We start from the raw sequence: 13,299 nt of genomic DNA, 5'->3' as shown, positions 1-13,299 counted from the left end.
CACTCTATCTTACACTGGAAGTATTTATTTCCCTTTAATAATTCTTTAAACATTCTTTTTATTTTTCTTTCTCATTAATTGGTGGCCTATGATGTATCACTATATAGTTGGGAGTGGGGATTGTTCAAAAGAGTTTGTCTTAATGGTAATGACATATACTTATTGTAGATTATCTTTTCATAATTATAACATTGTCATTTACTACTTTTTACAAGTTACCCTCATTTACTATTTACCACCATTCCCTTTTACAAGTTGGTTTGGGTGTCCACTAGTTTTGTGTATGCTACATTACATCACAATGAGAGGTGATCATAAGTGTCATGAACATCTATGGATGGATAATTTGATTAACAAGAAAGGCCAGAAATCCAAAGACATCTATGAGAAGAACTCTAGTAAGGATATTGAATAATCAAAGGTACTTATCTTTCAATAGGAATTGTTTCATATGCAATAATTTTGGTCATAAAGCTATTGAGTGCAACATGAGGAATGAAAAAAATATTCAATGTTTTTCTTATCATGAGTTTGGTCATAAAGAAAATTAGTGGAGAAGGAAATTTTTTAATATGCTTAAAAGGAATGGAATAAACAATATATTTCATGGAAATTAATACATATGTCAAAATTATGGTCACAAGGCTAATCCACCAATGAGATCAAGTTAGAGGGGTGTTAATTGGTTCAAATATCGCCAATTTGATCATTATGCTAATACATTCAAATCTAGTAATACTTTAGTAAAATTAGTGAATGTTAAGAATGTTATAATTTCAAGTGAATCTTAGAAGAATAACATAGTAAGGAAGAAGAAAGTTGGCAGTAAAGAGAATTCAATGGTGGGAATCTCAATACTAGCTCTTCTAATAATTGAGCCAAGCATTTTTGCTCAAGAGGAGTACTAACATGTTATATCAATCACTTCCCCTTCTCTGAGATGATACCAATTGCAATGAGCTTGTCTCTGGTATGTTGGATGAACGAATAATGATTGCACTTGTTTTGGTTGATTGATGTGTGAAGCAATGCAATTGGTTTGTGTTAGCAATAATTAATTTTTTGGTACGAAAATCAATTATGGTGGTTCATTGTTAAAGTAGATTCATGAAATCATTTGGGATTATTGCAAGAAGAAATTTTAAATTTTTAAGTCATTCGAGAAAGGTTGAAGAAGAATACTCAAGTGCGACAATGGAATCTCAACTCGTGGTTCCTAAAACCAATGTGATTGTGTCAAGAAAGCTAAAGAGGTTTGTGCTAGGATAATTTGATTATAGCAAAATCATACATCTAGAAGTACCTTTATCAATGGATGAATTGCAGAGGGTACAAAATCTTGGTTTGGACGTATGAGGAAAATTCCCTTGTTTAGATTAAGGTAAAAATAGGTTTTGAAGGGGCCCCGAAACCCTTAACAAAAACACAAAAGATAAACCATTAAGCTCCACCAAGTTTTACAAGGACCTGAAACCTATAGTTTAAAAATATTCAAATCAAGTTTTACAGGGACCTGAAACCACAAGATAAATCCAAAAAACACAACTAGGTTTTACAAGGACCTGGAACCTAGTTATAAAGCAACAAAACCAAGAAAATTTCCTTGTTATGAAAAGGAATTCATCATGTTCTTGTTGAGATGGTTTCAAAATGGAAACATGGTGTTAGATAAACCATGTGGGGTGACAAAAGAAGTAATCGAGGACATCATGAGTTCGTGTATTGTTGGTGAAATAGAGAAAAAGATGGTCAAATACAAATATGTAGAGGAGTTCACTAGTATTGACCATGATTAGCATACGCTATTGATAAATACTCTTGAAAATTTAATGGTGACATATGTTGAATTTGACATTTCCTACAAATTATAGTTTTGAAATTGTGATGGTGCCAGTTTGGCTATAGAAGTTAATGTTGCTCATAAAATGGTTAAGTGTTTGATTTAATGTGTGTAAAATTCTATGACCAAGATTTAGGTTTGTTGGTAGCATATTAAATAGAATTATTATATCTTTTTGAATTGTGACCAACATGTTTGATGATTTGGCCAACATATATAATATCATAAGTCTATGTAAATAAAGAAATAATTGTGTATCTAATGTATAGAATGTGAGAGAAGTTGAAAGTGATATGGTGTGAGATTGATTCTACGAGGTGAATACTTGGCAGTAATGTATGGGAGTCGAGATAAGAGTGGAAATATTATCGTGACTTCAAGGAGAGCTTTGCATATGATCAGATTGAAGGATAGAGGGAAGGGATCAGAAACTAGATCTACTGTTGATTGTAATAAATGTTCAAAAAGTGGAACAGTTTCATGTGTGTTTAGATGCAATCTTATCAATTCGTATTTTATTTATAATATATCTCAATTGTGATACATCTATTGTATTATGGTAGCTAGCCCAACCAATAGTGAGCAAACAAAAATGAGCCTCTTTATAAAATCACCTTAGCCAGTGTTTACTTTTATGAGAATTAACTTCTCTATGGCTTTGTCCCGTTCAATTTTCCATGTAAATTCTAGTGCTAGTGGTGTTAATGCTCAGTGCTTCACATGTCCATAATTGTCATAAGTTTCAGTATGTTTTAAGTGCTTATTAGTAGAACAAAAGTTAATAAATTTGTTTAAATTTATTTATCTTAATCATTTAAATGGTGTATGAATTTGTTTTATTAGTAAAGTTTTAAGAAAGTGTTTAGAATAAGTAATTCACCCACTCTACAAGAATCATCATGAGAAGTTTGCCCAATATTTGAGGGGAAGGAGAGCTCTTCAAAGATCATTGATTGTTGAGGCCACTTTATTATCCTTCTCTTTAGCACAACCTTTTGTGATGAATATTTCTGATATCATATCCCACAAGCCTTCCTAAGGTTTTTCTTTCAAAGCCTAAAATTTTCATGTTTTCCCTTTTTTGGAAAATGAGGGTACCCAAAACTTTGAAATTGTGCAACTTGTTTAAGATAGTCTAAGTAGAAGACATTCTTGCCCAACAAAATATTATTAGGGTGAGAGGGATCCTAGAGTGAACATATTTCGGGGGAAACAAAGGCAACATGTGGGTGGTTGAATCAAAAATTTCAGGCTCGATAGATAATGTTCTACCACAATGTCCTAGTTTTTACTACCTGCAATACAAGGGCCACTAAAGGGGCGAACCGTCAATGAAGCCCTTGGATGATTTGATTGGGAGTAGAAAAGTTATGGGGGCAATGATGACCTTGAGAGGTCTTAGATACAAATTGGCCTTTCAAGAGTCGTTTCCACTGTATAGTTTAATTTTATCATCAACTTTGAAATACCAAATTTGAATGTGTTGCTGGTGATAAAGTCTTAGACTAAGATTGTACTTCTTCAATATTGCAATTGCTAAATGGGGCTGATAAATAAGATCAACTAAATGACTAACATAAACTATAGGGTCATGTAAGAATATATATGAGAAGAAAACCTAAGGTAGCATTAAACTTTGTGAGGGAGTTTTGATTTAGGAAAAAATATCTTACTAACCCTATTTGGTTTTAATCCAATAAAAAGGATTCATGGTGGGAATAGAGAGAGCTACCATTAATTTCCACGAATGCTCAAGTATAAGAGACAACATCTAATTATCATTTTACCCCAACTCTAGATTTTAAATTCTTATTACCTATCATAGGTAATATTAGTTGACAAGGGTGGAGCTAGAGTTGGTATCAAACCAAGTGATTTGAGAAAATTGTTGCTTATCTTAGAAGTCCACAACTAGTATAGAGTTTGCTTGGATTTTTGTTATTTTTGTAAATATAACAAAGGGATCGGTTTTGAAACCATGTCCTTGCATAACCTAATACCACATCTATAGAGCTAAAACAATATGAAGTAAAATGCCCTAAGCTATTGTCTTTAGCTAACTAAGGTTCTTCCATGATAACTTTTTTAACCCACTCACTATTTTGGTATTGAATGCAGAGTCTTTGGTAGAGATTTAGAAAGATCCTATAACACGCAAACATGGAAAGGGAGTTTTGTGTGTTCAAAAGGCTTGAGATCATGGTGGAGGAAGGTGCCCATGCATTTGATTGGCAAATATATGGACAATACCAAGATCCCTATATTTTAGGGGAAAGGATGGCAAAGAGATCCAAAAAAGGAACATGTTATTACAATAGTTTCTAGATCAAAATTTGGCTTCCATATTTGTGTGTATATCCCAAAATTCCTAGGAAACCAAGATTTGGTTTTATGGGTTTTATTCATGTCTTTCGTGTTTCAATATACTACTATGAAAAATCCATTTTCAATATCTAAGAAGAAAACTTCATTAGCTCCCTTTCAAGAAGAACACACCTACTGAGATAGTAATTCAATATGAGGAGTATGGTTCTAGACCTTACTTATCAATGCTCTATGGCTAAGTTATAATGTTTACACGCAAAGGATTTCTTTGAGAAGAGTCACTCTACAAGAGTCATCCTTAGAAGTTCACCCAATATTGGGGGGGAGTAGACGCTTCGAAGATCATTAGTTGTTGAGGCTACTTTCTTATCCATCTCTTCAGTGCGGCCTTTTGTGATTAAGGTTTGTAATATCTTATGCTACAAACATTCCAAGGATTTTTCTTCTAGATCCTTAAATTGTCATGGTTGTCCTATTTTGGAAAACAAGGGACCTTTGAAATCATACAAGTTGTTTAAGATAGTCTAAGAGGAGGAACCCCTCACCCAATAAAATATCATTAGGGTAAGTGAGAGGAGACCCCAAGTCAGCATATTTCTAGGAAACAAAGACAACATAAAATCCTCATACACGGTTGCATCAAGAATTTTAGGCCTAGCAAAGCATTATCTACCATCATGCCCTAATTTTTGCAACCCCCCATACAGGGGCCACTGAAGGGTTGAACCATCAACAAATCCCTTGGACAATTTGATTGGGCATGGCAAAGTTGGTTGGGAAGGATACATGTTGGTTTTTGTAGGGCTCAAATATAGATTGTTTTTCCTTTGCTAACTACAAACAAGGGAGGCAAGGGGCAATATGTGTGTTGGGGTGTGTGTGTAGTGCTTCCTTGGTAAAGGTGGGTTTATGGGATCCCTAGAGGCATTTGTCGATCGAATGAGGATGGAGTTTGGAAAAGTAAGTAAGCCCCTTCCAAACAAAAATAGATTGACCCCATGGTAAGTTCTCCCCCATATTGGACACTCTGACTCCTCCTAACTCTACATATTCTCGGTATCTAGTAAGAGACCCTGTGAAGCCGGATGTTCTTGCTACTGTTGGGATCCTAGACTCCTTGTGCATTGATCGTTCAAAAGACCCTACAAACATGGGTTTTCTTACTGTCATATAATTAATTAGTACAATGCCTCATAAGATCTTTTTCTCTTGTAACCTATGAATACAAATTGTGAATAGTATCTTCAACTTTCTAAGTTTTTTGGTAAAGTTTTTATGGTTAAGAATGAAAGAAAACGCTCCAAAGTTAATAAGCTAATTATTATTTTGTGGCAATGAATTTCAATTTTGGAAAAAGATAAGGTTGCCTTCTATTGATGGAATTGATTTCAAAATCACTTTGATATTAGGCATTCACTTATCTTAAGGTAAGTAAGTTAGAAGTCGTAAATATTAAAACAAAAGTTCTAGTCAGCAACTATGTTTTCCAAATTTCTTTCAACTATGCATCCATTGTGCTAACTAACAATGCAAATTTTATAAGGGAGGGGACTAATACCCACAATTTTGTAGATGTCATCAACTTAATATTGGATTTTGATTAAGCATTTACATAATTATACATAAATTTTGACTTCAAATTTATCATTGAGCTTCTAGGTAGAAATAAGATCAAAATTACCATTGAGCTTTTAGATAGAAAATAAGATCATTAAATGAACTGTCGTGCAAACATAGTTGTGCAATAGATGTACTGGTAAAATTTCAAAGAGACACTTAGTTTACACCACAACACCTTTAGGGCTTGTTTGGTTGTTGGAATATAATTTAAGAATTAGCATCCGGAATGCTAAATTTGGGATTCTAGAACTTGAAATCTAGATTATAGTTTTAGGATTTGATTTAGGACCATTTGGTTCACCAAGAATTCATTATGAGAGTACACATTTCCATTATGAGAGTACACATTTCTTCCGTTTGGTTACACATTTGTGGAATTGGAATACCATCCAGAATAACCATTATTTATTTATTTTATTATTTAACATGAATGAAATATTATTGGAAAAATCTGCATCCACCTGGCACCATCCACATTCAAATTGTTCCAAAATTTTGAGATTCTTAGTACTTTTACCATGCTGAAGAGTAAGTTATTATGTCATCAATAATTTGTAAGCCGTTCAAGAGAGTCCTTAGCAAAGCACCTATTCCTGGTATTTAAAATGGCCTTACATACCAAAGTCAAAATTAAATACATCTAATTGACTAAAAAGGATACAACTTAACATTTTCACAGCCCATTGTTGTCAAGATTAAAACATAATTTGGAAGCGAAACATAAAAACCAAGGCAATGATTATTGTGTTTACCACTGCAACAAAAAAGCGAGCTACCACTTTTAATGATCTGATAAGCTCTGACCGCATCCACGTTTTCCTCACAGCCATGCGCTCTGTGAAGTGATTGATTAACAATGCACATTTTTGTCTCATCGGTTATGATTATGCATTCATTGATGGCTTGATATGCAGTTAAATGGGCAAATTTGGAGTAAGGGCACACATTATTGAGAGCCTTATATGCAAGCACAGATTGCTCAAATTCTCTGCTTGAATCGCGCTAGGGCTTTTTCTCGCTATGAGGCAAGTGTCTATGCTTGTATTCTCCTGTGCCCATTGATTCCACAGCTGCCCTCCAAGATGATTCTACAGCAACGAAAATATGTACATAGGCGACAATGGAGAAATATTCCGTGTTGCGAAATGAGCACCAAAACAAGAGTGGATGTGAAAAGACATTTTTATTTCAATAATTTGGAATGCTTAGTTTTGAAAAAATGGAATTAAAACAAGTATTTGGGCAATTCCACCTATCTAGATGGAAGACCGAATCCTGATTTTGGGGGGCAAATCCCATTCTAGTTTTTTCTAATTCCCATTCTCATTTGGCGAACCCAAACAGTGGATTTGAGAATTTTGAGAATTTCATATCCCAATTCTTGCTCTAATCCACGATCCAAATGGGCCCTTACAGAAGTGGAAAATACTCATTAGTTCACTGAAAGAATAATCTTCCACAAAAATTTAAAACTTGCTTAGTATTATGTAAAAGTTCTTATATTTATAAAAAAATTGTATACAGCGAATTTTTTCAAACATCCTTTTCCTGTTCAAGGTGATGATGAAATCCCCAAATTCTCAACAATCCCCTTGTTAAATAGACTATACATCAAGATCCATCAAACAATATTTATTCCCAACGTTTAAATATGAAGTGCAACAATACTGTTAAGAATTTTATCAAGGCTCTTACATCTTGGTGAATCCAAATTTTCCCAAACAAAAGTTCATTGAAGACGTTCCACTAGCAATGTCTATAGCGATGCAAATCAACGCACACGAATTCAACCTACATAACAAGTAATTTCAATGGTTGACGGTTTTTTCTATTCGTCACTGATTAGAAATTAATAAATCCCTTGATAACAAGGAAATGGTCTGGAAACCAGAGATATTAGATTTCCACAGCCCATAATACTAAGTGTGCTTAGTTTCTAAATTCAGCTCGGTAAAATTATTTGCTTCAACATCTCGGATCATACTACACGATTGATCAAGATGAGCAAGCTGTAGAAGGAAAAATCACTTAGAATGGCAGCTCAGTCGCCTTAGTTTGCAATCAGCATTTGCACAGAAGCCCTCCTTTTGTCACTTCCATAAAAATTATAAATTCCATAATAACAAGGCAGGATCTAGAATCGGCCACATAGCCACTTTAATGGCACTAGTGAAATCTTAATCATCTGAGTTGTTTATTGGTGTTTCTTGGCTTAAACATGATCAGCATTTTACTTTCAGATGATAGATGCAACTCAAGTTTATAGTTAGTTTTCACTGTACTATTCTGAGACTATGGATATCTGAAAGCAGAACACTACTAAGCATTCTTAGAACTCCTATTAAGACCCCAGCCTATGATTAACTTATGTTGTTGTACTCCTTTTTAAGGCATGCAGCGCTTTCACAAAAATTAACCCATGTTGTAACAAATTGTGTCTATGGAAATCTTGGCAGCCAGACATTATAATTTATAGTCATTTCCTAAGCAAGTAGTAGAAATATGTAGCCTTCGAAGAAAATAATTTCGTGTCCATGATTAATGACATTGGGAGATCTCAGTGAAAGGTTTTTTTTAATGGTGTACAGCCATTTCACAAAAACTAACCCCATGTTGTAACAAATTGTATCTGTGGAAATCTTGCAAGCCAGATATTATAATTTATAGTCATTTCGTAAGCAAGTAGTAGAAATATGCAATGACCTTATTTAAATTAATAGCAAGGAAAATTATTCTTGTCCATGATAAGTAACATTTTATCATTATGAGATCTCAGTGAAAGATGCAGCACATGCAGAATAGATTAGAAATGTTCACAAGAACTCTAATAGAACAATATGATATTTATTCTAGTGGTAACAAGAGAGGAAAAAAAAAGCATTTCTTGCATATTGATCAAAATCAAGTTCTGTAACCATACACTACTAATTATTTATATAGCTTACATTTTATTTTGCAGAATTTTCTAATCAACCTGAACTTGGAGATCTCAATCCTTGCAGATTGGTCAAAATCAAGTGCTGTAGCTGTACAATATTTAAAACAACTTCCATTTTATTTTGCAGAATTTCCTAATCAACCTGAACTTAGTGATCTCAATGGTGTATGCCAACAAAATGTGAAATTATACATGTAAGGTCTTATAGAGCAATTGGTTTTATCATTATGCATCAACAAGATCAAAAGACCAGCACATCTTATATCGATTGATCAAAACATAAGCTGCACATTGTTGCGGTTTCTACCCAATTGTTAATTCTCTGAATAAAGCCAATTGTAAAAAACTAGCCCATATTAATTTTGCTAATGCTGACACTCGACAAACCATAACTAGTCAATCTTCGAAAGCTGCACATTGTTAAGCCTCTCTATTGCCAGAATCAGGGCCTGAGTACCAAGGTTGCCTTCCCCATGAGCCTTAAGAGACACATACAACTGTTGCGCAAGCGCAAGCCCGGGAAGACACAGTCCCATCTGCTGGCATTCCCTCAAACTGATTCCCAAGTCCTTAACAAAATGGTTCACAAAAAACCCAGGATCAAAATCCCTCTTCAAAATTCGATCAGCATATAAATCCAGAGACTTAGATCCAGCAGCCCCAGTGGAGATAGCCTTGATATAGGTCTCAACATCAAGCCCTGCCTTGTGAGCAAACACCATCCCTTCTACCAACCCAACCATGGCTGAGGCGATGGTTATCTGATTACCCAGCTTAGTACACTGCCCTAAACCTGGCTCCCCCATGTATGTGACCTTGCCCATACAATCAAAAAGGGGCTTAAACTGCTCCACAATCTTTTCTTCACCCCCAGCAAAAATTGCCAGTTTTCCAGCCTTAGCCCCCTTGTCCCCACCAGAGACCGGTGCATCTATTGATCCACATCCCTTTTCTTTAGCAAGATTGTATATGTTTCGAGCTAAAGATGGCTCGCTGGTGGTCATATCAATGACCACTCCCCCTGGTTTTAGCCCCTGTAAAACACCCCTTTGTCCAAGGATTACTTCACTAACATCATGGGGGTAACCTACAATGCTAAAAACCACATCGCTTTCTTCTGCAACAGACTTGGGGCTGTCTGCCAAGATGGCTCCTTTGTCAATTAGGGGTTGAGCTTTTGCGGGAGTTCTATTGAAAACTCGGACTGAATAGCCTGCTGAGAGTATGTGGCCACACATTGCCTGGCCCATCACACCAGTACCAATCCATCCTACTCTTGGCTTATAAGCCATTGATGATGATGGTGATGACAAGGATGAATATGAACGACCTGAGATTCTGCAGCAATTGATTGGAATTACGAATACTTTTCTGCAACTGCGGAAACTAAAATTAAATCCTAAACTACAATCCATTAATCCATGTTAGATTTAAAACCAATGAACCTAAATTATAGCGAAGATCACTAATGCAGAACTAATGACACTAACATCATATCGCAAATAAAAAACCCAAAACTGCAGAAAGTAAAATTTAACTCTAGACTGCAATCCTAAACTGAAAATGTAAAATTAAACCGCCATGAAAACTGCAGAATATAAAAACTGCAACCCTAAACTGCAACCCTAGACTGCAACCCTAAACTGCAGAATATAAAAACTAAAAGCTGCATGAAGAAAACGAAAACTGCGATTTGTAAAATTGAACTGCAGAATGTAAATTAAAACATAACCCACAAACACAAGGCATCAGATGGTAGAAGCCAAGCCCTAAGCCACAAATATGCCCATGAAACGTAAGTTGAAAAATGCAAAATCAAATAACCCACAAACCTTTACTGTAGAGTGTCAAATTAAAACTTAATCCACAGAAGTTACAGAAGAATGCAAACCCAAGAACTAGACATCAAATTATAAAATCAAACCTTAATTACTGAATAAAGTGCTAGGGCTTATATAAATCCCAAACAACTGAAATCAAAAGTAAACCTTAAACCACAATCCTCAAAAACCAAATCCTCAGCTCTTAACCCTCAAACTCCAAATCATAAGGGCTAATGGGTGTTTAACAGTGTATTTTAATTTTTAAGCAAAATTCCCAGTTCTTTCAGACAAACTTCGATCATCTCAAAATAATTTGAGTACTTAATAAGAAATTCATTAAACAATAAAATTCCAATTTGGATTCTTTAAACAAGAGTTGAAGATGCTTACATTATTTTTGACGAGGGCAATCGCCAAAGAACTAGTGTTGAGTATGAAACTTAGGGAGGAATGCTGCACAGTCGAATCATGGACTACCACTTCCTTTTTATTTGGGCATTTTCTAATCAGCCAATCTATTGTCGATAGAGCATAGAGTTCGCCATGGGAGGACTTCAAGCAGCCTTTAAAGCCGGCAGGTTAAAGAATGGATTAACGTTGAACTAGGAATGGATTCCTGTTTTCTGAGGTGGAATTGACGTTTTTTTTTTTACATAAACTAGTTTTTAAACTAGTGATAAATAATATTTAAATAATAATAATAAAAGTTTATGTCAATGGGTCTTTGATTGACCAATGAAGTTGAAAGGTTCTTAAAGAGTATACCAAGGATCAAGTCTTGAGTGTGTGGCTTTGACATTGAAAAGGGATAAGGCCGTGAACCATGCCCTAAACAAATTTGGTAGAATGGATATCCCTTAGTCTTTGATTGGAGAACTCCATCAAAAAAAAAAAATTAAATATAAATATATAATAATTACATAAACTATATGTTAGTTTTGAAAAAATCAAATGGTATAATAATTATTTTGATAGTTTAAATGATCAAGATTTTTTTTTAAATGCAAATAATAATATAGTTAAAATAGAGCAACCCAAGCTGCAAGCATTTACAAACCCACTATTGCTGAATTTCATTCGACAAGCCATGACCAAAATACATAACACAAATGACAATGACAACTGTTACCAAGAATAGCGAACAAGAGACCTATATTAAAATCACTGCAGTCATTGAAAAGAGACCAATATCTGTGCATAGAAGGTAAAGACAACTTATTAGAAGGCTCAAAAAGAACTCACTAAAACTCAATCATAATCTAAACTTTAGCATTTTTTGAAGTTGTTTTGAACATATAGTGTCATGGTTGTGAAGCTAAAGAAGTTGATACTTGATTCTATCAAGTATTTGTTGATATTCAATTGATCTTGGTGCTTTTTTGTATGTGAGAGCATAAAAAATGCTTTGACCTCAACATTTCACCTCTTAGATGGCCATCATGATTCGAAAACAAAGGCACACATCTACTTTTCCATATACTAAATATAATAAGAATGGCACATAGAATCAGCAATGATGTTCTTCTAAAGATTTAGGCCCAAAAATAGCTTCTTTCCATTGTATTAAATGATCGAGAATGTATTATATGAGATTTGGACAATATCCTAGTGGAGTTGTAATAGTTGATCACAAGGCTTTTGTGAATTCTTGATCTCTAATGGACTTCTCCTTATGGGTGCTTTCGTTGTTAGGATGTCTCTTCTTCCACTTTGTTAATTGATTCATCTTTGATTTCATATTTTTTTCGTATAAAGTCAAGGATTGATTGTGATACTTACAATATACTCAATTTGGATTTTCACAATTTTTTGAAATCACTTGTCGAGAGCTATATTAAGATTGGTAGACTACATATGTAATAAGTTGTTTTGTAACTATTGTAGCAATGTAAATTGCTTTGATATATAATGTCTTGCTCACCTAGGCCCTATTTTAGCATGTAACGCCTTGTGTACCAAATCCCTTTACTAAATTAAATTTTAGCTTACGCTCAACATTTTAGACCTTAGGTTCTAATTTAGGCCTACATTGTGCAAAGCAAGTTGTCTGCTCCCCACAATATTGTTCCAAATTTAATTCATGCAATTGTTAGCTTGGACAGGGGTGGTGAGAAAGAAATTTAATTCTTCATTGTCTTGCACCAAAATTCACACCTTGAAATGCTAGGATGAGGTATAAAAGTGTCTCCCCACCCTCATTCCACACACAAATCTCTCTTGATTCACTCGAGCTCAAACGTTCATTTATTTTTTCCACCATATTCTTTAGATTCAACATTGTGGCAGGCTTCAACATCCTTTATGCAAGCATGTGTTCATGATTTTCCTTTTCGGTCTCATGGAGTCATTTTATTATATCAACACTTTGATCATATTCAAAGAGCATTGCATCAACAAGGTATAAGACATTTCAATTCTCAAATCTATCCTTTGCTACATATTAGCACAATTTCAATTTCATGGTTGATTCCAAAACTCGGGTTTGACCTAGACATACCCCTATCAACCCAACATTTTTACTATGTTTTGTGTGCATGGATAGGTGGTAGCCACACAAAGAAAGGTATAGACTAAGCATTGAGAGAGCAAAAAATTGCCTCTTGTTGGATTTGAAAAAGATAGAAGCAAGTCACCCAAGGCAGCTAAGTCTTGGGATTGAGTTACCTAAAGTTATTAAATCCCTCTAATATATCTAAATTTGGATTACAAGTTAGTCATCATTTGTAAGTTTTGGATTACTATCAACACATGTA

General features: G+C 34.6%; 1 protein-coding gene across 3 annotated transcripts; it reads right to left on the bottom strand.

Annotated features, from left to right (window-relative positions):
* Nucleotides 1-8,821: 8,821 nt before the first annotated feature.
* Nucleotides 8,822-11,184, bottom strand: LOC149556146 (6-phosphogluconate dehydrogenase family protein). Of its 3 annotated transcripts, none has more exons than XM_089830267.1 (2): nt 10,937-11,184; nt 8,822-10,061 (listed from the first exon to the last, which is right to left on the bottom strand). In XM_089830267.1, the coding sequence occupies exon 2, from the start codon at nt 10,013-10,015 to the stop codon at nt 9,116-9,118; it is 900 nt and encodes a 299-aa protein (XP_089686393.1). In that variant the 5' UTR covers nt 10,016-10,061; nt 10,937-11,184; the 3' UTR covers nt 8,822-9,115. The 3 variants fall into 3 exon arrangements, with proteins under 3 accessions (XP_089686393.1, XP_089686394.1, XP_089686395.1); XM_089830268.1 differs by having other exon boundaries at nt 8,822-10,100; nt 10,937-11,169; XM_089830269.1 differs by having other exon boundaries at nt 8,822-10,094; nt 10,937-11,079.
* Nucleotides 11,185-13,299: the final 2,115 nt, after the last annotated feature.

Source organism: Cupressus sempervirens, chromosome 5 (genome assembly GCF_028749045.1).
Source record: "Cupressus sempervirens isolate cs-2001-9-10 chromosome 5, ASM2874904v1, whole genome shotgun sequence".
Classification (NCBI taxonomy): Eukaryota; Viridiplantae; Streptophyta; class Pinopsida; order Cupressales; family Cupressaceae; genus Cupressus; species Cupressus sempervirens.
This window is presented reverse-complemented; position numbering and strand designations above follow the sequence as displayed.